Here is a 25,566-nt window from a genome sequence, read left to right as displayed (position 1 = left end):
CAAGCATATTTACCTCAGTTTATACTTTATTCTCAGCAGTTTGGACCATTGAGGTTTTCACACACTGTTGGTTTCAGCTTGGATACGAAATTTCCGCCACTAAAGGCTGCGCAACTTAGCTTTGAAGGTCAAGACCGCAGCCCTGATTGAAAGAAGTTTACTCAACTGCGCTGACTACACACACACGCACGCACGCACACACACGCACACACTGAACCTTTGTCAATATAAGTGTCACAACCCCAGAGATCCGGGGCTCCACCGTGAGGTCAGAGATCTGCAGCAGTCAGGATCGAGCACAAAACAGACAATAGCAGGACAAAACATAAAACCAGACACCGTGTTCAGCACACTCACAAGTTCACACACTCACGGAGACACGCGCACACACATATTCAAAACAAACACTTCACGTCTGCAAAGAGGCACTTTAAAAACACGTATGGTCTAAAAAAAACAACATACAAAGATAAAAACCTTTAAACACAGTTGAGGCAGCTGACACGTTCGTCTCCACACCTCACTACCATCCTGCCCCCGCCGGTGTGAATCTGCCGTTCATTAATGTCAGAGATTATCCCTCCACATCGGCTGTCCTTGCGGCCGCGGTTCCCCCTCGTGCTCTCATTGATTCTGACAGCCCGTCGAGCCCTCCTTGGCCCCCGCAGCGGCTTTCTTGCGCCTCTTGTTCAGCAGTGGGTTGCTGGAGGTGTTGAGATCTTTGATTTTCACCTGGTCGTAATCCACGCGCATGGTGGCCAAAGCGCTGGTCATCTCCTCCTGTGACAGGGGGACAGGAGGGTTAGCGGGAGGCGTGTACAGGACAGGAGAGCTTTACACACACTACACCGTCACCAGGTGGGCTGGTGCCTCCTCAAACTGATCCCAATCAAATGCTGCCCATCTGGGCACCTATTTCTGCCTCCTCCACCAGATGATCGAGATCGAGACCCCGTCTTTATGGGAATCTGCTGATTTCGTCAGCAGACAGGTGCGTTTCATGTGTTTAAACCAGAGGAAATGACATCACACGGAGGGGGAAAATAACTTTAATTATTAATTTATGACCAAACTAGCTGGAAAGGATCTTACAATTTCCTTTTTGTGGATCATATTTGTTGAAGAATAATTTTGAGGAGGTTTAAGAATCCCTTAATGACAAATATATTGGTTGAAATCAAGTATAGTTCAGTCTGTGACCTTTGTTGTGTCAGTCCGATACAAGAAAATCACAAAACAGGGAAATGTTGCAAAGCTGAATGGAGAAACACAGACCGGTTATTGTTTGAGAAAGGGAGATAGGATTGTTACGGTAGCCATGTATTGCTCAAAAAGTTAAACGCAATGTATTGCCCCAACATTTAGACACACGGCACCTTTTTTTGTATATGAGTGAAATCATTTCCTCCATTTTAGAAAAAAAAACCAACTGTTTAAAAAGAATCCGCTGCAAATCCGAGCTGTGAGCTGGTTAAAGCCTTGTTTTACTGGCTGACACAACATTATCAGACACTATAAAATCAGTGTGCGATTCATCGCATTGACGCCAGACTGAACAGACTGTACATGTTAGTCCTTCTGTCCTCAGACGTATTGAGTATCAAGCCTTTAAAGTCTTGGTCGGCATGTTTTCAGTGCGGCTGCACAGCCTCCGCAGGTGTGAAGGATGATTTCGACATAAATGTTTGTATCAGTTAGGGAGACGATATCTTGGGGGATAAAGAATTTATGACAAACTGTCCTGCTTTGGTCTGTTTTTGTGCTCCTCGGAGACATTTCCAGTCAATTCTGATTCTGTTCTTATCGGACTAAACACTGAGAACATGTCAGCTGTACCACATTAATCAGAAGGTTGGACTTTTCCAGCTTTTATACTTAGCTATAAGGTTGAGAGAAAAAGTTGATATGCTTTACATTTGAGCTATTTAGCAGAGGCTTTTGTCCAAAGCGACTCGCAGTGAGAGATATGAGAATAGAAGGCAAGAATCTGGAAAGTACAATGTGATATTTTTAAACATTGCCAAATGCAGACCTAAATAATGGTGTATTGTCTGCATATATCTATTCACACATTTGTATACTCGACAGCCTTCACTCAGCTGTGAAGGAATGTTATTTTAATCATGATTTTTTTGCTGACATTTACAGAAATGGGGGATTGCGTAATTGTACAACGGATATTTCACAAGGCTGATATTTCAGCCCAATGTGACTATAGGAGAGCAAACAGCATATGGCTTCGTTTAAAAGTATTTTACTTTGGAAAGAGCGGCAGCATTTTGTATTTTAAGATTGTTTTGATCTGTCTGATACGTATATGAGCGGATTGTGTCCTCTGCTGCCACCACGTGGAGAACTGGAGTTTTACACATTGATTAACAGGCAAAAAGTAACCTGTAGGATTTTAATGATTCCACTACACTAAAATACGTACATATAAATTTAAACAAATGTTAGACGTAAACGTAGCTCAGCTCAGAAAACTTTATTTGTATATGTATTTGTATTCTACCCTAAATCTTCTTTACACTGTTTATTTACTCAGGGCACGTAAAAACGCTGTTGCTTAGGCAACAGATAAAAGTCCAAATTTTATCAGAGGATCTTTGTAAACCCAGATGATGTCACCGTGACGCAACTGCACCTTGGACTGTGGACATGTTTGAAAGCAGAGAAGGCAAACAGATGTGTGCTTAGATGTTTCTCAGTGCAACAGCATTAGGGGGAAATTGTTTTATGAGATTTACAATGTTGATAATAAGGGAACCTCTCCACATTTTATTGTGTGCACCATGGCACCAGGCTGTAATGCAAGTGTCTGACCAGAGAGGGTCAGTGCTGGTGCGGTTCTAACCTTCACGTCCTCCCACATGGCTCTGTCCTCGGTCAGGACGCGGGTGGTGTGGAGCGGAGTGGAGGGAACAACCATGGACTTCTGCAGAGCAAAAACACATGCAGACACCAGTGAGCAGTTGCGCAAACAGACATCAGCACAGGAAGTGGACGTTTCGGTGCACACGGGCACTGAAACGCTTACGTACGTTGATCCAGGGGTGGTTCATAAACTGTGTGATGGTCATTCTCTCATTAGGGTCTGTCTTCAGGAGACGGTGGATCAGGCTTTTGGCTACAAAGAATAAGAGAGTCAAGAAAATCACATAAACAGACACTGATGCTTACAGACTCTAAAACAACAGTTAAAGATGGTGAGTTGACCTCCAGGTCAATGTTACCAAACAGGAAAAGAAATCTTCAAACCGTTGCTCGCTACTGGCCCTGACAGAGCTGACGATCAGTTGCCTGGGTTACGTAAGTGGCGGCGGAGTTTGGACACAGTAATACGCTGAGCCTATGGTTAGAACTGGAGGAACGTGCCGGGAAGTGCACGTGGGAGTGGGGCTGGATCTGATTACATTCAGAGGGTTGGTTTATGAGAATGTCTTTGATGAGGACAAACAGCTAAGTCGCCGGGGCGGACGCAGCTGCGCATAGGTTCTCGTTCCAGAATAATGCGTCATCCTCAAACGTGTATATCATTCATCCAGGCGACTTGTAGCTGTGGACCGATCCATCAGAAAACCACCATCATGTGGTGTTTATCATACGTGTTTGCTCTCTCACCTTCCTGCGACACCTCAGCCCACTCCGGGTTGGGGAACTCATACTGGCCCATCCTGATCCTGCGTTTCATCCCTGGAGAGATGGCCTGGCCAGTGTTGGAGTAAAACGGAGGGAAGCCACACAGCCTGCCAATACAATTCTTTTTTTAAGCACTCATAACCACATTTATTGTCCAGTACCTCAACATGTTCGGCTCCGCATCTACTCACAGGATGTACATGATGACACCCAGAGACCACATGTCGCATGACTTGTCATATTTCTCTGGCCCCAAAACCTCGGGAGCTTATCAGCGACAAACAGAATCAGTCAAAAACGCAATGCAATTGTTAACGAAACGCACTTTTATTGACACACACCGGGTGTATTTCACTTGCTGGTTGCTGTACGTGGGGGAAATACACACTTTGTTGTCACACTTACTCACCCACATAGTACGGCGTGTAACAGGGGGTCTGTAGGGGGTTGTGAAGTGTGGTCTCCTTTGCAAAGCCAAAGTCTGTTAATTTGAGGATGGTGTTTTTATCTTTGGATGTGTACAACAGGTTCTCTGGCTGGGGAGGAGACAAGGAAGAGAGAACCAATGAGCTGGCCGTCATCTCCACCGGTAAAAGTGACCTCCTCCTCTCTGCACCTTGATGTCTCTGTGGGCGATGTCGAAGCGGTGGAGGTAGTCGGTGGCCGTGCCGATGTCCCGCATGATCTCAGAAGCCTCTGGGAAGGACGGAGGAAAACAATGTCTCAAACCGGCAGCACTCCCAGAAAATAGAAAGCACATAAAGGAACAGGCCTGCAACACGTTCCCCGCGATGCGTTTGGGGACCGTGCAGCTCTCACCTTTCTCAGTGAACGCCTGGTCTCCCTTCGCCTGGATTCGGCTGAACAGCTCTCCACCCTCCATGCTGTCAGACACACACAATTCCATCACCGTGAATAAAGAACAACGTGTCATAGCGTGTTCGTGCTGTCTTGTTCCGCCAAGCAAACAAGACGGGAATAAAAGGGGGATCCTACCACTCCATGATGATCAGCAGGCATTTCTTCCCGTGATACATGTTCTCGTACAAGCTGATGATGCGAACGATGTGCGGCCCTCCGGACACCCGCCAGTGGAGCTCCACCTCTCTTCTGGCTTTGGGGCAATCGTAAAGAATCTGGGAACCCAAATCAGAGGACGACTTATGTCTTTCAGTAAATAAGTCACATTAAGTTGTCCATCTTTGATGAAGACACGGGACAAGAGGAGAGAAATAGAAGCAACACACAGGTATAATACCGGAAGAGGATAAAAGGATTTGAATTAATATTCCATTATTAATATTGGTAGTTTGATAAATGAAAAGAAAGGGTTGAAACTTGGACATTGAAGATTAAAGGAACTTTGAAATGCCCATTGCTCGCTAGCAATCGTAAACACACACGCACACACAGCAGCAGGTGGTGGGCCTTGACATAGCACACACCATCGGTCACGGTGTATTTTGGGATATGACAGTGATCTTAGTGATCCATCCATCACACACTACCATGCTGCACACATATACTGCACACAGGCACGTGCACACACACTCACACACTACACCTGCGTGCTGTAGCTGTTCCAGCAACCAACTTGTCTTCAAAGGTCAAAGATCGATTGATAGTGATTTCAAAGGAAATGGCTTCAATCAGAAGCTCCCGGATGGTGAGACAGGTTCGCTCACAGGGTCTTATTTTTAGGTCAGTGAGGGCAAAGAGGAAGTGAAGGCCGCTTTTGAGCAGTAGGCGTGTGGAAAATACAAGCTGAGCACTTCCGCTGGTTTATCTCTCGGTACTGTTGCTTGTGCAAACGCAGCAGGCAGGTTTTGTTTCTTCTGCTGTGTCCTCTGAAGATTTACGACGGCCATGCGAGGCGGGGGCCTTAATTTCCTGCCGTCGGTGAGATTGGCTACAATAAAAAGGGAGTGAGTGGACCTGGTCGGCTGTGAGAATGGCAGATAATCTGATGGGCTCTCTTCCTATATGAGGCAGCATGGAGGAGAGCGAACAATCAAACCCGTCCTCCACGGGCCCCTACCTCAACCTCTGTCAACAGACACACTAATACGGCCTTAGAACACGCGTGCGTATCGGTCCGACATGTTTGCCAACTATTATTGCAGTCATTGGATTGTTGGTCAAAATTTAAGGGTTCTTATCTTTACAATGCGCGCTAATAAAGTGGTGCCAGTGAAATACAGTTGATAATTATGGTTTTTGTCTCCTATAACAAGCAGCTTTGCTGCTGAGTCCACATGCTAACAACATCAACATCAGTTTTGTGCTGTCAGATAACTGCTGACACAAACCTTACAGGTTTTTTAGGTTTGAAGCGGGCTCCCAGGGCTGTACTGGAGCACAAAGGCAGCACAGCCGTTCCGTATTACTAATTAACCTTTTTAATTCACTAGGGTTTTAAGCTTAAATTCAGTTGAAAGTGGGTCATTAGGTTCTTGATCAGAACATCTGAACTGATTTGGGACTCTAAATTAGGACCAGTCGGGGCTAAATGTAACGTACTACTGCAGGAAAAAAAAAGAAAGAAATTAATGGTCTACATGTTCGACACAAATGAGACAGAACGTAGAAGAAATGAATGAATTCAGGAAGTTGTGGGAGGTGTAAAATCTACATCCCCTCACAAATGAACCTCTAGCTACTATCTGTGGTTTTATGTGTGTATACAGCCTTGTGGCAACAGGCTTCAGCAGTCCTAAACTTTAAATAAGCTGATAATAACCTATGACTACTATCAGACTATCAGATGTATAATTGGCACATGATTGATTTGTGTTTTCTTGTTTTCTTGACATCATCGGTGAATTCCAACAAAATCCCCAGTCAGCACAGCGCAACACCACATGACTTCCACGTCCTACTGATCTTCTAAAGAAACTCATCAAATGCTCTGGAACTTGAGTCATGCTGGGAACGAAACACCAGCTGTCTGAAGTCCGATCAGCATCAGGACGCAGCGGTGTCCAAACGGCCCATTAACGGCACGGTTTCCTCGCGGTGCCCAGTTATCCACTGTAAAGATTATTTTGAATTCTATGACTCGAGACTGAAACCCAGTGGCCCAGTTAGGCTCCGCGCAGGCTTGCCTCATCTCCAAACATAGATCATTTGTCAGTGCCGCTGACCTCCTTCATACCTTCATGATTCCTGTAACTCTATTTTAGCATCACCGTCTTCTTCAAACTGTCCAAAGAGTTGTGACCCGCTCGTTATGATGCGTTACTATCATGTTATTATTCACCTTACATCTACCAGTTCTGATGACATTAATGACGGTGCCGGGACGTGCAGGGGAATCCACACATATCCTGATGAGTTTAACTGCTCTACTTAAAACAAAGGGCTCTCTTCCAGCACTACAAATTAGATTGAACCTACACCCATCTGTGATGCTAAGCATTAAGAGCAACACTTAATTAACGCACCGTGGACTCCCCCACTCCTCTTCCTCATGTTACAGCCTCATATCGACATTATAACATCAACGCAGTGACATTATGATATCAAACTACAAACTCTTCGCTTTGTGTGTGTTTGTGTGTGTGTGTTCTGGGCTCGGACCCAGATGGATCACAGTTAACCAGCAGAATCCCAATGATTTTGCAGCCTGGTGATGACAGCTGGTAGCCCGATGACCCCTGCAGCTCAGGTGCATGAGCACGGTGCCAAAGCCTTTTCAAAAGCCATCTAAGCCCTATAAACTCAGCGTATAGACAGACGCGGTGTTGGAAGACCTTCTGAGCACCTGCGGCAAGATGTTGAAGGAATTATTAAGCGGAAGGAATATTTGAACTAAACTGCAGTTGTGGAAGCATTATGAATGTTCACCTTAGTTTATTTACATGTTATCCTTCACTGCAGCTGTTTAAACTGTGTTACACGGTCCTAATGTTACCCAAGAACCTTTTATTGACCGTCAGCCCGTAATGAGATGAGTGGATCTTTGGCTAAAGGTGAGTTCGGTACCTTCAGTGCGCACTTCTCCGAGCTCTTCTTGTTGAAGCACTCCAGGACTTTCCCATTGATCCCTAAACCCAGAACCCGACTGGAGACTTTATAATCGTCCGTCACTGCGTGGCGCTTTATCTCCAGTTTGGGATAAACGGGCAGCAGGAAGTGCGCGGAGCCGCCGCTCGCGTCCCCCCGGGGAACGACCGGAAGTCTCGGCGGTCTGGCCTCTTGGGAGTCCGGCTCAGGCTTCAGAGAGACCTTCTCCGTTTCGTTTCCATTCTGAAACATGTTCACGCCGGCTGGTCCAAAGAGGGAAAAGTCAACAAAAACAAAAAAACAAACAAACAAACAAAAAAACTCCGACAAAGAAAAACACTTCCTGGAGTTCAGAAGCGACCACCGCGTTGTCACGGCGCCAAAGCCCGCGAGGACAGTCCGGTAAACTCACTCTATTAATTGTCCAACTCAAACGCCTCTCCAGGTCAATCTTTCTTTTCTTTTGTAAATGGATTTCTAAATATTGAAGAGCTCCGGAGGGGCGGAGCGGAGCGGCGCCGCGGTGAGCGTCTTGCACGGATCCCGATGACCTCCTGCTGATCTCGGCAGCCCCCGGAGTCCTTTCCTCACATGGCCTCCTGTCACTGTCACTGGCTGTCCAAGCGCCACCCTCCGACACACCACTCAGATTTCTCGAATCAACCGGTGTCTAGTGCCTTAAAGGAGCCCGGCGTGTCATCAAGGAGGTCCGGGGAGTCAGAAGCTGGAAACTTTCCACTAACAAACTTTGTACGTAAATCCCGAGATTATTAAACAATCCTATCACTAATAGTTAGCTGGGTTGTAATAACTGAGTGAAGAGAACACAGTGAAATTCCCCTTTTAAGAAGTAAAAACCAACTCTCGGGTAAGGAGATTCATCTGTAAAGTGAATTTTATTCACCGATCCCACTACACAGTGGGTGGAATCACCCATGGGTAACAGACTGCGTGCAAAGAGACAAAAACTTTGTTCCATTCACAAAAAAAATCACACATTTGTGGGGGTTTTTGGTTTGTTTTCCCCCATGACCGCTTCGGGTGTTTCAGAGACACAAACATGCCGGCACAAGATGTGGACAACAGGCAGCGGGGTGGAAAATACAGAGCATGAAACAGGACACTGACAAATCTATTTTGAGTGAGTAATAAAACCGCAAAAAACAAGAGCCACGCACCCATGCGCGACCCAAGCGCTCTCCTTTCAGCTCATTAATTTTCCTGAGAAAAGACGGACCTTACTGAATGTCTACACTTGTTCTAATCGTAGGGTTAAACCTGTTAATAAACCTGGAAAACTCCTGGAACACCAACAATATCACATCTGGTTTCTCAGTTATCTCAGAGCTTGACTCAATCATTGAATTTAAAAATCAATCACAGCAGAAATAAACAGCAAGAAAGGATCCCTATTAAATCTCTTTTACATAAAGTTGAATCCAATTTGTCAAAGGAGCCCTCAGAGTGAGAAATCTGAAGGGTCCCTGTGAGAAAAGCCTGAGGGGAAGACAGGTGGAACACCACCGGTGATCCAGCTGTGCAGAAGTGGATCCTGAGATAGGTGCTTTAGTGAGTTTAGGTTTAGCCTTCATTCACGGAGAGGCGTCAGAACCTTCCTCAAACCGCTGCAGCAACTGAATGTTGCTGTATTGTGTCTTGTGCAGAGGTGGTTTTTTTGTCCAGTTTACCCCTTGTCATGGTGTCTCGGACCCAGAACAATTGCAGTAATATGACCGGCCTCTAGGTGGAGCCAGAGTTGCTTCGAGTTTTCTGTTGACGCCGAAAGAAAACATGAGGAATATAATTAATGTTCACAGTTTAATATAAAAACGTGGCGTGAGAAAATGACTGGAAATACACACAGACCTCCGCATCTGTCTCACATGCGCACACTGGATCTTGGGCTGATCTGGGCTGGGAAGCATAAATTCTGTAATGATTCTGTGATTGCTGGGAGTTGGTTCCAAACTCTCACTTTCAACAGAGCTGCAATAGTCAAGCCTTGGAAAAAACATAAAAAGGAGCGATAATTTCATTTTTTAGTACGTCTCAGAAGCAGTATGACTTAGAAATGTACATTTTGTGCCTGTGAATTATATAAGAACCCATATTCTCGAGTTTGCACAGAATCCAGATTGAAAACAAATTACTGCTTCCACTAACCGGTTAATGGTTGACTCAGTTTTACCTGGACTGGGACAATACCTCCGAGCGTGCACAAAAACAGCCTATGAACCCAGATGTTGGGCTTGGTTGGTTAGCAAGCACCAACCTCTGTGTTTGCCCACCCACCGCGGCCTTTCTCAAGATAATTCCTCTAAAATAGGACCTTTACAGGCATCACAACGCTCCCATCTCATGCTGTTGAAGATAGTGACGATAATGATGGTCATGATGAGCTGATGGAATTGGAATGGAGAGCATGCTTTTACATGCTGTGCATCGCAGGCCCCCCTCCTTTGAAAATTCGCCAGCGCAGCCTGAGATTGGTTATCCAGGCAGGAATAAATCTCTCATTTTGTCTGACCCCTTGCATGTCATTTCTAAAGGATACGGTGCCACACGGAGGCTAGCAGGAACGAGTGGATGTTCGGAAAGTTGTACTGGTCTAAAAGGCTCACATTTGTTTTTGCAGTGGAGCACAGACCCAAACAAATCATCTCATCGAGGAAGCCTAAGCCAGATCAGAGATCTCCCAAAGGCCTATAATCAAATTACATCAGTGGTCTGAAAGCAACCTGATCACAGCACCATATTAATCGTTAACATGTGTTTAACGGTCCTGAGATCCAGCCAATGAGGCTCCCAAAAGGAATGATGAAGAGGCCAGGACTGTATATCAACACCATCAATATCAGAGTATTGATTCACACAGATCAATAAATCACATTTCATAGATTAGTTCTTAAAAATTATCCACCTCTGCTAATCCCTCTTTTTCAGGTTTACAATCTTACCAGGGTCACATCTTTCTTAACAGCCATTTTACACTAATGACATCGGCATGTGTGGCTAACTTTAGCTCCTCCTGCTGGCCAGATGTTGGTTAATAGGATCAAGGCAATACCCTTTTTAACATAACATTGTTGGGCATGCCAGGAGGGTCCGTGTTCTTATACACCTTCTGCTGACACCCACATACTTAGACCACAAACGTGGGCGCACCCTGAAGCCCGTAACTTCCAGGAAAGTCTCATTAAGCTAACTTCAGAACGGGCTGTAATTCTGCATAGCTACGTCAATTGAGTGTGTAAACGGGGCCAACGTGATTTGCCGATTTTAGTTTCTTGGGGGGGAAGCACGACAGGAAGGTGGGGCAGTAAACCATGAAGTCGCCCTCTTGGCTAGCGTGACTCACAGGTGGACCCTTGGCGTGCCAATAACTACCTTTAATGAGCCCAGAAGGGGGCCTCATCGTAACAAACCAGCCAGGCACAAGAGACATGCAATGGAACCTCTAACCTGGCCCCGGACCTCAAACAGCTGCCTTTGATTTTTCCTTTCATTTCAACCGTTTCTTTTTGTGAATTTGAGAAGCGGAGTCCTAGTCAGACAGAACAGGCTGTAAAAGAGGAAGAATGTCAGCGGTGAAGATCTGGCCAGCATCCAGCACTGCTGTCAGCCACAGTTTGTCTTGTTCAAACTTGGGAGCAACAGTAACATTTTGGTGGCACTGACATGAATAAAACCAATTGGTCACTGGTGCGTTTATGAAAGAGGGAGATCCCCCGTTACATATGCTGAAGTAAATGTTGTAGATTCTGCCTAAAATCACTGCTGTGTGACTTAAAGGCAAAGCTCATTCCAAGTAGTCTATGGAAAATTGCTAGATGTGAATGTATTTAGGTGAGTGATGCTCAAAATTCATAATTTGTTTTGTTAAATGATATAAACGGCTGTAAAAATGTCTGATTAGCACGCTAACAGTCAAAAGTGAAAGATCCTCCCCGAACAGCGTTCTTGAGACATTATAATGTATAAATTGTCTATTTTACACTACATAAACTTTGAAATTTATACAGGATTTTTAAAAACCTAATCGTGTTTCCACAATAAGTTTTCTTTCTCTCGATCTTCTCAAACTTTCCTTGGAAAAAAAACCTTTTGTGAGAAAAAGCAAATATGTAAAGATTTGACGAATCTCAAGGTAGATTATAAAGCTGCGGTGCGTCACACCACCACAACACCCCATAATTCCCCATCAGCCTGACATGTTTCAGAACTTTGAGTCATGGTGAAAAACACAAACCACACAGATAACCAGCATTCTTTTTAAAAAACCTGCTAAATAAATTCCAGATTAAAAAAAAAATTCCTGGTAATTTTGGTGTAAAAGGTAAAATGAACGCAACAGACGCGACGCTTTGATTGGACCAGAACTTGCATCTGACCTTCCTCCTTCTCCCTTTTTACTTTGAGCTGTCTGAAGCTAAATTATGTAAGTATTTAGTGACGATTCCATACAGTTGATTGAGCGTTATCCTACAGATGAGATGGGTCGTTTCTTGATCGATATGACGTCACTGTAGCAGCCTTTACATGGTAAAACCAGTGGGTCCCACTTTAAAAATACAGCAGGGTAATTAACTCTGACCTCAGTTATTAACTCAGACGCTGCCTATTAACTGTGGCTGTGGTGGGTGGATACCTACACATTAGATCTCACCGCGTGCGTCTGTCTCCATAACAGAAGAGCCACAACAAACCGTCTGAGGTGATTATTTCCAAATGCCCCAACACCGGCGATGATGACGTAGAGATCCAAAGGGAGCCTGGGATCATGTCCACGTGCTCAGATCATGACTTGGACAAACAGTGAACATTACGAGGATGGGGCGGGCGAGTCCCTGGTTCCGTTGACCCCGGCCTCCGGTCGAACCTGTGAAGGAGAGAAAAGGGAGCAATTAGAGAGGCAGTCACGGGGCAGGTAGGAGATCCTTTTGACCTTCCCTGGCTGGTATTTGACCCGTCACAGCAGGGGGTAGCCGCAATTGAGACGTATGGTAAGAACGTAGAAAATGAATTCAATGAAAAAGAGAGTTACTGCTTTTTTTTTGCTCAGTGCAACATCTGTCGGCAGCTGCAGCGTGCACCAGGGTTTATTTCAATTCATCAATCCTCCCTGTCGCGCGCCAAACAAGGACTTTATTAGATGCGGCTGCGCATTCCTTTAACCCAGAAAATTACCCTTCATTAAGATTTACTCAATTAAGAATTCAACGTGTTTTGCATTTTCAGGCCAAAAGGAGCAACCACACGTAGTTTACTTTCACTTCAAATGGCAGCTTTTAAAAGAGTTTATTGCTCAGTTCCAAACTTGACCTCAAACCTCAACGAACCACCTCCGTCTTATGGACTGTCGTTGGTGTAGGTGACGCCAAAGAACAACGATTCATGATTTTAGAGTGTAGAAACGATAGAAAGCATTTTTAGGGTGACAGTTGTGTAAAATCAACACAGAAAAGAAAAACAACAAATCAACAAAGAAAAGAATGATGACGGTCGGGATGATGAGGGTAACCCCTGGAGACCGCCTCATAAACAGCCGCATATCATATTCTATCCAAGTATAAATCAGCATCACTGACTCATTTATTATCCCTTTATCATTCTGCTTTTGTTTGTCTCCAGAGGAAGTCGGATCTGGAAAAAAATGTATTTAAAAACGACAGAGATCCTTCCAGCTCAGTCGGTGGTTTCATTAATCAGCAGGTCCAAAGATATTTTGTCACGTAGGGTTTATTTCACTGTCCAAATAATTGCGTTAAAACTCCAAGCTGTTACTTCTCTTCCCTGTAATCCTGCTGCAAATAGCACCGGCCTCTATTTCTGTCCCTCCTCTCGGATTTCTTGTCGCTGAACCTGAAAGGGAGCCGTAACTTGGAATTAGTGCGGATGAAACCCAGGAGGCCAGAAGCAGATAAACTAATTTCCTCGGCCTGTAGTGCAGAGTCGTGCCCGGTGTATCCGTAGTGCGCGTCCTCAACATCTGGGTCTCTGGATTTCAGATTATAAAAGACAAACAAAAGGCTTTTTGGGGTGTATGCGTGTGTCCGTGTGGGTGTTGTGGGCGGGAGATGTGAATAAATACTGCGCGCACTCCTGTCCCGTGCGTAAAGGCGCTGAGCGTCAGACACAGCTGGTTGGTATTCAACGGGATTCTAACATCACGAGGGTTGGACCGGGATAGGAGCCTGAGCATTTATCGATGCCATCATCTGGACTCGCGTGCGCACACTGAGCAATACAGATGTTTGCGTGTGTACGAATGTTCCGTTAAATGTACAGATTTATGGGGCTAACCTGGAATTAGCAGTTCCGTTTTCGCTTTTGCTCCGGAAATTCATCAAGGAGTTTTTTTTAATCAACGCTGTTCCTCGGAGGACGTCGGTGTGAAAATGTTCGGGGAGTCCTCCTGGCACTTTGCGCATTGCGTAATTGGCAGAGGAATGCGCTTGCCCGTCCGATAGACTCCACAGAATGCTGAGGACAGCCGTTTGCTGGGCGGTGTTTGTAGCATCGTTGGCGTAAACAGCGCGTAAACAAAGAAAGTTGTTAACATGTTTGGGAACGACCGACTCCGGCTGCTGGCGACGAAGTGGTGGCTGTTTTTAATGGTGACGCACAGCAGAGCAGGTGAGGTGCATTCTGCTTCTGCTTTGATTCAGGCGCCTCATTTGCTCTCTCATTGTTGCTTTGCTGACTAAGAGGACTAGACTTCTTCTATTGAAACATAGATTTATAGATCCTTAATTTTACCTCCATGGGGCTTAGTTCTGCTGCATTTGATAGCAGTTCTGAGGCGTGTCCATTAAATGCAACCTGAGAGGATGCTCTCTGAGCCCGTGTTAGTGCGTGCGTGGGCGCGCGCGTGTGTCCTTCAAAGGCAGCAGCTATGCCACAATCACAAAAGTCTGGCAAATAAAGTATTCATCACAGAGACAATGAAAAGTCTATTGATTCGATTATGTCAGTGCCCCCCCACCCCCCAGTCCTTTTCTATTACCAGAACAAATGAATACAAAAGCACCCACAGATCCTCATTATTCCTACACAAAATGACATCATAGCTGATCCCCTGTCACCTTGTGTGTCAGTCTCCAGGTGTGTTGACCGTGCTTGCAGTCCACCCATTGGGAACCTGGCGAGCGGCAGAGCCCTCCGAACTCTTTCAGGATGCTATGGAAACCGTTCCTCTCCCAGCCTCCGCCTGGATCCTCCTGCGCACCCCCACCTCTGCATCGAGGACACCCACCCGTCTTCTCACATGGCCGACGACCCTTTCTTGCACCCGGATACCTGGTGGGCGTCGAGCGCAGCCACGGGCGCTCCGGATGAGATCCGGCTGGACTTGGAGACACGCTTCGTTCTGTCCCATGTGATTTTGGTCTTCAGGTCACCCCGGCCCGCTGCCATGGCGATCGAACGCTCGGCGGACTTTGGGAAGACCTGGGAAACTCTGCGGCTGTTTGCGCAAAATTGCAGCGCAGAGTTTGGTTTGCCAGACGACGAAGGTTCTCTGTGCACGTCCCGTTACACAGCGGCCACCCCGTGCACAAAAGGGGAGGTAAGAAAGCACCCGTTTGGGTGCAGATTCTCAATGCTTTACAGAGTTGTGGCGCTTTATTTGCTTTGCTCTCCTCCTCAGGTGATATTACGTCTACTGGACCCAAGCACTTCCAAAATACTGGACCCTTATAGTCCCGAGGCCGTCGCCCGCCTCGCCCTCACTAACCTCCGCATAAGGTTGCTCAAAGCTCAGACCTGTCCGGATCCTGCAGAGACCAGCTCACCAGCCTCAGCTCTGACCTCTGCCCCCGTCACAGAGAGCACAGCCGCTGCACCTTATGCCGTTTCCACTTTACTGGCCAGGGGGACCTGCCTGTGTCACGGACATGCTGGGTCATGCGCACCTCACAACAACAGTCGAGACACAAGTCAGGACCAGAACATGGTAAGCGGGTTCTCCTTTGAATTCAAGTCAAAGGGCGGGTGTTGGTTTTCACTTTGGCCAGGCTTCAGAACCTCGAATGCATGTTCCAGGTTGTCCTGTCCAGATGTGAAAACAGTCACCGGTGGAACGTATCACCCTTTAAAAACCCTTTCTTATGCTTTACAACACCGGCCAGGATCTATTTTAGGTTTACAGACAAAGGCCAGCGCGTGGCCTGGGTCTGCTCCTGTAAGTAAAGCAACTGAGGATGCCCAGATGTGTCTTCCAGGTGTTCGGCAGGTGTCAGTGTGCTCACCACACAACAGGCCATCACTGTGAGAAGTGCGCCCAGCTCTACAACGACCGTCCTTGGAGGCCTGCAAACAGCAGCAGCGGGGAGTCCAACGCTTGTCAGAGTAAATGTGATCATCAGGACTGCAGCGCTTCTGTTTCCAAACAGTTTGAACTGGAAGAATATTTTAACTCACTTCTCTCTCCACCGCTGTGGCTGCAGAGTGCCAGTGCCACGGCCACGCCGACAGCTGCCACTTCTCTGAGCGGGTGTGGCTCTCCTCGGGCGGCACCAGCGGGGGCGTCTGCCATAACTGCAAACACAACACGGTCGGCCGCAGGTGCCAGCGCTGTCGCCACGGTTACCACCGTCACCCGTCTCTTCCCCTCAGCTCCCCACTCGCATGCAAACGTAAGAGACAGGAAACGACCTGGGACCACGAGAGGACTTTAGCTGTGAAGTTTGAAGTTACGGTGCGTTTTTCAGGCTGCTGGTGTGATCCGCGGGGCTCTTTGCCACCCCATCCTGGGGAGGAGAGCCCCTGGTGCCACCCGAGGAGTGGGCAGTGCCGCTGCAAACCGGGCGTTGGCGGTGCAGACTGCAGCCAGTGCTTGCCTGGTTTTTGGGGGTTTAGCGAGGAAGGTTGTAAACCATGTACCTGCCCTCGCAGTTGTGACCCCACCACTGGGCAGTGTTTGACCAGGTTAGCCACACGTGTAACACAATCGCATTCCCTAAATATCCATAATAGGACCAAAACTGTGAGGTTTATGCTAGTCAACCACTTTTGCAGCTACAGGGACAACCATGTGGTCAACGTCCCCATCGGTGGGAAGGTTCCTGATGTGGATCACACATTCGAAGATGATGTGCAGTGGACAAAGGGCCGCGCGGTCTCCACCCTGCACCACACAGGTGAGCGCCGTCGCACCTCACCTTGAATTTCCAGAGCGCTGCAACGTCGAGGTTCTGTTTGATGCAACTGTCGGTACACAGGGAAGTGTAGCTGCAAGGAGAAAAAGCTGAGGAGTGCATCTGAACTCTGTAGGATCAAACACGATTACGGTAGGAAAGCTGATCTTAACGTAACTTTAGATGAACCTGTGGACTGTAGACAGATTTCAGTCCTCTGACTCCACGCGTGTGATTGATGCAGTTATCAAGGCCAGTGTGCTGTCCGCTCATGACAAAGGGACCCACGCAGAGGTGCAAGTCAAAGTTCGGAAAGTCTTTCAATCGGGTCAAACGGAGCTCTCCCTGGCCACCAGCAGCATCTATCCTCTGTCCTGGACCAAACATGGCTGCACTTGTCCTGTCTTGAACCCTGGTAAGACGGCCACCAGCCATGGCATCAGGTTCTGCTAGTTTGATATTCAAAAGAAACAAAAAAGGGTTACAGTATCTTTAACTCTGACACCAGGTATGGAGTACCTGCTGGCAGGCTCTGAGGAGGCTGGGACGGGACATCTGCTGATCACCATGCAAAGCGTCGTGGTCCCGTGGACACCCAGGATCGGCCTGCTGGTGTCCGAGGGCCTGCGGAACGCTTGTCTGTGAACTCCAGGGAAATAGATTCAGAAAAGGAACCAACATCACTGGACAATGGGATGGATCCTTTGTGAGAATTGATTCATCAGCTCGGGAATCCAATATTTTGTAGGTGGGCGGCAAAAACAAGACTTGTGTGATTATGTGAAGACTTTTAATAAATAGCTCCTAACATTGTAACCATTTCTAGAGTGTTTGCAAGCAAGATCCATTCAGAATGTAGACTTAAGTTTAAGAAAAGACCGAATGAACTAATTCCAGATAGGCGACTTTGAATACTTAAACCATACATGGAGGATACTTGAAGCAGGTTCTAAATACCTTGATGTGATTTTAAGCTTACCATTTTCAGTAAAGCTCACAAAACAAAGATGAAATTTTGAGGCAATCACTTTAATCTGCGCATTGTTGCTGGACATAGATCTCTGAAAACAAGTCCAACGCCTGACAGATAATAAAAGATGGCAACAACACCAAGCAGAGAATTTAAAAAAAACAACTGTCAAAGCATTTATGAGGGATGTTAATGTGACAGCAGACGTTACCTGACTAACGGTACAAAGACATACAGGAAGTGACGTCCAGGAGGTCAAATGAGGGGTTAGTAGTTAAACATAAATGCACAGTATTTACTGTCTTTATTTTGGTCGTAAGTGATTGAAAGCAAATGGACTCGGGTGCTTATTTATGGTAAGTATTCAAACCTAATCAAAAAAATGGCTGCATTTCATCCCAGTAAATGGTCAGGACAAACACAAATAAATGCCAAATGCTCACCGACATGACAAAACAAGAATCTAATAAAATAAACATTGCATATAAAGGGAGACTTCAACCTAACATCCCTGCAGAAGATAGCTTGATACCATTATTAAAACATAATCAATGTTTGAGTGCTCAGGAAAACCAAACAGCCTGTATGTTTGTACATTTCCCTGCATTGACAGTCATGTTCATGAGTCCGATCTATAGCAGTAAACCTTCTATACTAGCCTAAGTCGTAGTACGGACAACACCAAGCTGTTCGCTGAGAGATCGAGTCTGGGTGATAATTGATCATCGCAGGCAGTCTAGCCGTCTTTAGGTAGCGTGCTGTCAGTCTCAGGTCTTGAAACTGAAGAGGCAGAGTCACTTTCAGAAGCTACAGCAGAGTCAGGAGTTGTGGCATCAGCGGTTGTGGCAGAGTCAGAGACTACTGAGGTTGGGTCCTCTTTCTCTTCCTCTTGAGGATAGAGCTCAGGGTACCTCTGCATGCACTCTTGCATGTTCCGGAACTGGTCTATGCACTCCGAGCCCTTCACCTCCTCCTTGCTGTAGTGGAAGCAGGAAAAAGCCTCTTTGAATTGGGAGCCACATGGACCACTGGCCATGCCACCCAAGCATGGACAGTTCCAGTTGATGTCTCCATTTGGCAGGATCAGCCCTGAACATGCAGACAATAGGAAAAGAATCATGTGAGCAAAGCATATTTCTAAGGTAAGAAATACTTTGAACTCAGATTAATTTCCCAATTAAATGACTGACCTTGTTCTTCATAGGGATCATCGGGGTCCTCCGCAACAAGCTCCGCATTGCTAGGTGTGTCGTGGTCCTCCTTGGTCACAAAAATGATTCGGTCCTTGCCTTAGACAAGACACCATAATAAACATTACACATTCCCAATTAAATGTCATTCATAATTTTAATTTCAAGACAGAAATAATGAATAGTTCCATTTGGGTTTACAGTGACACCTGAGAGGAGCACCGTCATTAAAGCGTCTGATTTCATTATTATTATCATTAATAAAGGAACATTTTCCGATGAACGACTGTTTAGCATATTTATCACAATAATGGGTGGAAGAAATCAATCGAGTACGAGGTTAGAACCAGTTTTAACACCACTTTTCTAAACCTAGCGAATGGGGAAATGCTAACCCCACGTTAGCCTAGCATCGTGACTCTCGATGACATTGCCCTGCCACGGAGGGGAATAAAATGAATGGAAAAGACAAAATACCTTCTTGTTTACAGTACGACATCTTCGGTGACCAGTGCCTTGGTTGTCACGCGTCCACAGTGGTTAAAGATAACTGGAGCGACAGAATTTACTCAACAATTGCAAGAGTTTCATTGGAATAACCAACCGGCAGCCGACGGCTCCGTACGCCTCTGACCTGCCCACATGTGGGCGCACAGTGATGACGTCAAACACCGCCCCTTAATGTTAATAATAGAAATTTGGTATTTATTTCGTTAAAAGCTACTTTGATCTTATTTTTAAGGCAATCAAAATAAACTTAATCTACAAAAAACACCACCAAGGAAGTGTTATATTCTTGGAAAACAATTAAAAGCGTAGCTAAGGAGACTCAATCCTAAAGGCCCATCTGTAGTAAACGTTAAATTCGGCCTGTTCATTTAATCTGTAGGGATCATGCACTATTTTGCAGGTATTGAGTGATGACTTGCAGGTAACGCAGCACACTTTACCTGAGATATCGAAGAAAGACAATATGCACTAACACATCTCACACACAAAAACTCACTACACGTGGAAGCTAGAACAGAAAACATGATACAGCGTCATCTTGTGGAAGCTAAACATTATTGGACACCGACGTGTGACAGAAATCAAATCACGAGGGTTGGAAAAAAATCCTGTGTTTTTAATAACACAATTATGTTGGTTACATCAAGTAAAAACCAAAAAAATGACCCCCCTTCTTTTTGTCCCCATCAATCCCATTTTCCTCCCAACCGTTTCAGCAGTATTGTGCAGCAATTCAGTCTTGGAATAAAAGAACATGAGGAAAGACAACATTTCTCCTTTGAAAACTGTGAGACAGCCTGGACACTGTGCATTGAAAAGAGTGTACAGAAATGTGCTGTAAAACAGCAAAACATTTAAAACAAAACCACAAACAGCTAGTCTGGGACTGCCAGAAACCACGTTAGGAGCCCAAGTATATTTATTTATACTTTCACACCCTATTACAGTCGCTTGCAATCCTCGAGTGTCATTGCTACCTGGCGAACAGGTAGTTCGCCTGTTTTTTGTTGTTTTTTTTCAAAAGTCAATTCCCCGTCAAAATGTCCAGGCACAGTGCTTTCAGCTTGACACGAGCACTAAGGTTGTCGCTGTCTTTGTGTTCCTTGCACGATGCCTGAGGTAAAGGCGACGCCGCACACTTGTGTGCTTTTAGGCATTCTTCGGCTGATGAGAGTCAGTGGCGACTCACTGTAGGCAGCCAGCACAGAGATAAGTAATAGCTATTGGTGTAACTGAACTGAAGAGACACAATACTATGTGGAGCCCTGGGAGTAACCGCAAGAGTTTCCTCAGCATTGACACGCCGGAGGTAAACGATGGAAAACAAAGGTGGTGGATGTCAGAAGGTTGTTGTTGTTGTTTTCTGTTAGAACAGCAGCGCTGTCATGCTGCCCACTTCGCTCTGCTCCTTTACAAAGATTTCAAAGTACTGGTAGATGATGGTCACGGCCAAGAGGATTCCGGTACCCGAACCGATAGCGCCCAAGAAGTCGGCCATTACCGACAGCCCTCCTATACAGAGGCCACCGAAGGCGGCGGCTGTGGGGATGTACCTGCAAAGACAGGGGCAGTAAGAACACACAGGAAGTGATCTGAAGGATGGAACTCGTCATATTCTACTCAAGCAATGGAAATGTGTTTTCCAGAGTTCCTGATACCTATTAAGCTCGTGCACCATCGACGTCTCCCTGTGCCCCCTCATGACCATCTGCTGCTCCTTCAGCTGCTTTGCTACCTGAGGTGAAACATGGATCATTAATATCAAGTGAGGCTGGCGTGTGAGAGGAGAGCTGAAGCACAGACGCACATCTTTGGCGGAAGATCCAGACACTTCGATCCATGTCTTGGAGAAAAAGGCGCAGGAGCCCAGCATGAAGAAGATGTAGATGACGGCGTGAATTGGATCGTCCAGAACCGAACCAAACGACTCCGGGGGAGAAAGGTAGTAGCATAAGCCACCCACCGGGTAGGCACGCGCTGGTCCGCCGCTGGTGGCGTCCTACACATACGACACAGGACAAGCTCCTGAGACAAGCTCCTGGAGTTTAAAACGGCTCAATGATGCTGGAAAAGGGGGAAAGTTCTGATACTTACAGACCAGGTTCCCAGGAGATTGACCAGGATGTTGCCACTGAAGCGTGTTGAAAGCATTTGTGAGATGACGTAAAGATTGGAGACCAGAGCAGACTGCAGGATGATGGGTATATTGGAGGTGTAGAACAGTTTGATGGGGTAAGTGTTGTACTGGCCGCGGTACCGTGCCGACTTGATGGGGAGGTCCACTCTGAAGCCCTGGTGAGATAAGAAAAAAATAAATAAAAGAAAAGTCTGTTAGCAAATATTTGGCAAAAACAAACGAACCGGCTTTTCAGGATTTCTATTGCAACTTTCAAAACAACGTTGTGTTAAAATAAACAGCAGTTTGGCTCAACGTGAACAAACGGTGGCATGTGTAGTCAGGAGGGTGACGCTCTCTTCACCGCACAATACCGCCCTCGAGATGATCTGTTTACCTGGAAGTATATCACCACCGCGAAAACGAAAACGGTGGCGAGGAGGTTCATGAGGTTAGGCAGGTTCTGCCTGTAGAAGGCCTCTCTGAGGGCGCGGACCTTATCAGTGCGAGTGGCCAAGAGGTGAAAGAGAGCAATGATTGCCCCCTCAAACTCAGTCCCTGGGACAAATGGAGGCAGACGTGGGGTTATTAAGCGGAAAACAAATGTGGTTTGTTGTGTTCCTGTGGAGCCTCCGTACCTCTGCCAGTGTTCACAGTGGTGGGGCTGAAGGCCTTCCAGACAATTGTCTCACAGATGTTGGTGGCAATGAAGAGTGAAATACCAGAGCCAAGACCGTAGCCCTTCTGGAGGAGCTCATCCAGCAGCAAAACAATCAGACCTGCCACAAACAGCTGGAAACAGAAACATAGAGTGTGTGGTAACAAAGCCACACAGAAGGGATTCAACACACACAAAGATAAGTTTCAACTAAAACCAACCTGGATGATGATGAGCAGGCATATCCCTGCACCCATCTCTGAAGGGTCTCCATACATGCCGGTCATGACGTACACAATTGCCTGTCCGATAGTGATGATCATTCCAAACACTGCAGGCAGACAGACAGACAGACAGACGGGGGGGGGCAGAAACTGTGTCAGTGTACTATTGAGCGTGTGTGGCAAAGGGGACACACTAAAATGCTCTCAAAACCTTCAGAAACAGGTAAAGTGAGGAAAAGACCTACATTTCTGAGCTCCATTGAAGAGGGCTCTGTCCTTGGGGGTGTCTCCCACTTCAATGATTTTGGCACCAGCCAGCAGTTGCATGATAAGACCTGAGGTGACAATAGGCGAGATACCCAGCTCCATCAGAGTACCTGAGGTACAAAGTGAACAGTGTTAGACTGGCAGCCGCACAAGGAACAATGTAGTAAGAGCCAACAACAGGTGACCTTTGACTTCTCACATGTGGTGAAGATTGTTTCAGGTCAGATAAGAGAGAAAACACTAAAAGAAAATCATTTCAAGCACCTCGGTTTGAAGCCAGAATTACTCTCATCCAGTAGAAAGGATCCGCTGAATCTGATGACATGATGCCAAAGAGAGGAATCTGAATCGACAGCACACAAGAAAAAAACATAAATACAACAGTCTCACAACTGTGAAAAGCTTCTTTATCGTGCAACATTATCAATGGACACAAACCTGGCAACACACTAGAAAGATGAATAAAGTGATGGCAGTCCATAGCACCTTTTCTCTAAATTGAATCTGCGGGAATGGAAAACATAAAGTTCACATCAGATAATAGCTTAATCCCAGCGCATACAGTGTTCTTTAAAAGCTGAAGCATACCTTTCTTTCAGGTTTCTGGATTTCTGGCAAGACTGCGCAGAACGGCTTGATGACTTCCAAAAATTTGACTGCAGAAAGAGATGGGAAAAGTTAAAACGAGCCCCCACTTGTGTGATTAAACCCCAGTGCAGGCCAGCAGGTTCCAGTTTTCTCATCTTGTTCTTCACAGAAGGGTTCGTTCAGGTGCTACGTCATCACTCAGGAGCAGCGAAACAGCTGGCAGACACATGTCGAGTTCTGCAGCGTGCACCCAGCTAACTGTGCATAAATAAACTCAAGACAGCCATGGTGTCTGGAGTGATTAAAAATTGCCCGCAGCCCCAAGGCAGCATGATTTACTCAGATGTTAACCAACTATGCAAAATCACTGAAATTGACTTTGACATCAAGCGATTTTTAAAGCCATCTAGCTATTATCTCTTCCTCGGCTGGTCAGCGGAATGCACGTAAATCCACGTATTTACGTCAGAAAAGCAAAGCCCGGGTGAAAATAAAAATAAAATATGTAAGTCATACATTCATTCATTTAGCCATTAGCGTGATGCTAGGTAGCGTCAAAACGAGCGTGCAATTTACAACAGGTCACTTTGACCCATAACTTCAACAAGAATCAATTACCCAGCGACGTTTAACGTTGATTTAAATGGAGCAAAGCACAATTTCTTTGCAATAAAAACTTTAAGTTATCCCTTATAACCCTGGTACAACTTGCCCCTAACCTAACCAAGGCTAGCTAATTAGCCTGATGGCAAAAGCTCTCCGTTTACTATTGATAGAGATTAAAAAGAAGGAATATTGAATGGCTGCAGAGGCGGGGATATAAAAGAAATATCACGTACTCCCCATAGTGTCCTTAGGCCGACTCCTGCCGCGTTAGTGGTGCCCGTGTGAGTGCTGAGTGGAGTCAGTATGGTTCCATCCAGCCTCTCCGTAGGAAAAGAGAGTAGTAGAGACACGTCACCAGACAAGCCGCTAACACACGTCACTTTTCTGAGACACACGTAAACGTCATGTATGAATGGCAAAAATAAAACAGTGCACGAGGCCAGCCGTGCATACGCATATCTGTGGTGCTGGGTGCACAGGACGCTCAACTCGTTTCCTCAAATTATAAAAGACGCGGCTGCAGTTTTCGCGGAAATTTAAGCTAATGCCCTGTAAGAAGCGGAATTCCCCCAGCCACTAGAGGGCGCCATCCCCCAGGTTCATAAGTAGATCACGTCGCTGGCTGTAAGCCACGCCCCCTTCTCTCTGAATGGACCAATCAGAACGACCCATTGCTGATGACCGTTATTAACATATTATTCATGGATAAAAGCATCACATAGTGTCTGTATCTTCCTTTTTTTAGTTTTATTTTAAATTGTGTTTTATAATTCCTATTTTTTACTCGATGACCTGGACTGTCCAGAAATGTCCCTATAAATAAAATGTATTCCTCCTATTATTGTCTTTATTTTCTTCCTATTCTGCTCGTGATGTTGGTGCAACAAGTGATGCAGTGATGGTCACGTAACATAGTAGATTACTTCATGATCAGAGGTCCCATGGATTTGATCTATGGAAGATCAAGGCTCAAAGTGCCTTGGGGATCCGGAACATCCCCAAAATTGAGTCATCTGTTCCTCTTCCCCTTATCAACATTTACTGAAAATAAGTCCATTCATAAATTTTCGAGTTATTTTGCTCACACACAGATAAACGCCGGTTGTCAGTGTCACATTAGCTCCTTGGCGGAGTTAAAAATAGGAATTAATATTTTCATTTCCCCCTCATTCATAACATCTACCACCAGAGGTCGCCGCTACAACAGCAATGAGTGATACGTTTGGTCTATTTGTTAAAATAGAGTAATTAATAACAGATTTTTTTTTTAAACACACACATTAAAAAAATAGTGCTCAAATAGTAGTGATTCTGCATCAGTATGTGATTTGAAATTTCAGGTGTGATGGGCCCAATAAGAACGGTAGCATTAATGGTGAAATAATAGCTTGAAATAATAGTAGAATCCTCAGCTGCCAATAGCAAGCACAGACACACACACACACACACACACACACACGCACGAGCGCGAGGGGAGGCTGGGCAGTGGGGAATGTTTGTGAGCGCTCATCTGCCCTCAGATAAAGAGATATTTGTTCCTGTGGTTATATAATGATGACAGAGCTGTGAGCCAACACAGGGGGGAAGACAACCACACTGGTCACCACCTTTCACACACTTCTCAGTACAGTTCCCCTACCAACTGTCTGCTTTTTA

The 25,566-nt window shown here is 45.9% G+C and overlaps 4 protein-coding genes across 6 annotated transcripts; 1 reads left to right on the top strand and 3 right to left on the bottom strand.

The window, feature by feature from the left end:
• Nucleotides 1–8: 8 nt before the first annotated feature.
• On the bottom strand, nt 9–14,078 carry mapkapk3 (MAPK activated protein kinase 3). 3 transcript variants are annotated; one of them, XM_057031007.1, is made up of 13 exons: nt 13,948–14,078; nt 12,351–12,523; nt 9,511–9,645; nt 7,624–9,414; nt 4,636–4,775; nt 4,459–4,523; nt 4,256–4,335; nt 4,049–4,175; nt 3,831–3,906; nt 3,622–3,746; nt 3,042–3,127; nt 2,855–2,935; nt 9–780 (listed from the first exon to the last, which is right to left on the bottom strand). In XM_057031007.1, exons 4-13 carry the CDS (start codon nt 7,894–7,896, stop codon nt 625–627), a joined length of 1,209 nt encoding a protein of 402 aa, XP_056886987.1. In that variant the 5' UTR covers nt 7,897–9,414; nt 9,511–9,645; nt 12,351–12,523; nt 13,948–14,078; the 3' UTR covers nt 9–624. The 3 variants fall into 3 exon arrangements, with proteins under 3 accessions (XP_056886987.1, XP_056886989.1, XP_056886986.1); XM_057031009.1 differs by lacking the exon at nt 13,948–14,078 and having other exon boundaries at nt 7,624–7,907; nt 8,057–9,414; XM_057031006.1 differs by lacking the exon at nt 13,948–14,078 and having other exon boundaries at nt 12,297–12,523.
• Nucleotides 14,079–14,142: 64 nt separating this feature from the next.
• si:dkey-202e22.2 (netrin-4) lies at nt 14,143–17,597 on the top strand. Its single transcript, XM_057030998.1, has 10 exons — nt 14,143–14,280; nt 14,742–15,211; nt 15,293–15,598; nt 15,867–15,993; nt 16,092–16,280; nt 16,356–16,572; nt 16,663–16,784; nt 16,866–16,934; nt 17,026–17,196; nt 17,290–17,597. Exons 1-10 carry the CDS (start codon nt 14,205–14,207, stop codon nt 17,424–17,426), a joined length of 1,884 nt encoding a protein of 627 aa, XP_056886978.1. The 5' UTR covers nt 14,143–14,204; the 3' UTR covers nt 17,427–17,597.
• Nucleotides 17,598–17,791: 194 nt separating this feature from the next.
• chchd4a (coiled-coil-helix-coiled-coil-helix domain containing 4a) lies at nt 17,792–19,603 on the bottom strand. The gene is made up of 3 exons (XM_057031015.1): nt 19,419–19,603; nt 18,942–19,040; nt 17,792–18,840 (listed from the first exon to the last, which is right to left on the bottom strand). The coding sequence occupies exons 1-3, from the start codon at nt 19,438–19,440 to the stop codon at nt 18,488–18,490; spliced, it is 474 nt and encodes a 157-aa protein (XP_056886995.1). The 5' UTR covers nt 19,441–19,603; the 3' UTR covers nt 17,792–18,487.
• Nucleotides 19,604–20,046: 443 nt separating this feature from the next.
• On the bottom strand, nt 20,047–24,543 carry LOC130524677 (protein transport protein Sec61 subunit alpha-like 1). Its single transcript, XM_057031004.1, has 12 exons — nt 24,144–24,543; nt 23,305–23,372; nt 23,155–23,220; nt 22,981–23,059; nt 22,695–22,826; nt 22,447–22,556; nt 22,206–22,359; nt 21,965–22,125; nt 21,546–21,743; nt 21,259–21,450; nt 21,110–21,186; nt 20,047–21,004 (listed from the first exon to the last, which is right to left on the bottom strand). The coding sequence occupies exons 1-12, from the start codon at nt 24,148–24,150 to the stop codon at nt 20,818–20,820; spliced, it is 1,431 nt and encodes a 476-aa protein (XP_056886984.1). The 5' UTR covers nt 24,151–24,543; the 3' UTR covers nt 20,047–20,817.
• Between the last annotated feature and the right edge of the window lie 1,023 nt (nt 24,544–25,566).

The sequence above is a fragment of the Takifugu flavidus genome, chromosome 4, assembly GCF_003711565.1.
Source record: "Takifugu flavidus isolate HTHZ2018 chromosome 4, ASM371156v2, whole genome shotgun sequence".
Classification (NCBI taxonomy): domain Eukaryota; kingdom Metazoa; phylum Chordata; class Actinopteri; order Tetraodontiformes; family Tetraodontidae; genus Takifugu; species Takifugu flavidus.
This window is presented reverse-complemented; position numbering and strand designations above follow the sequence as displayed.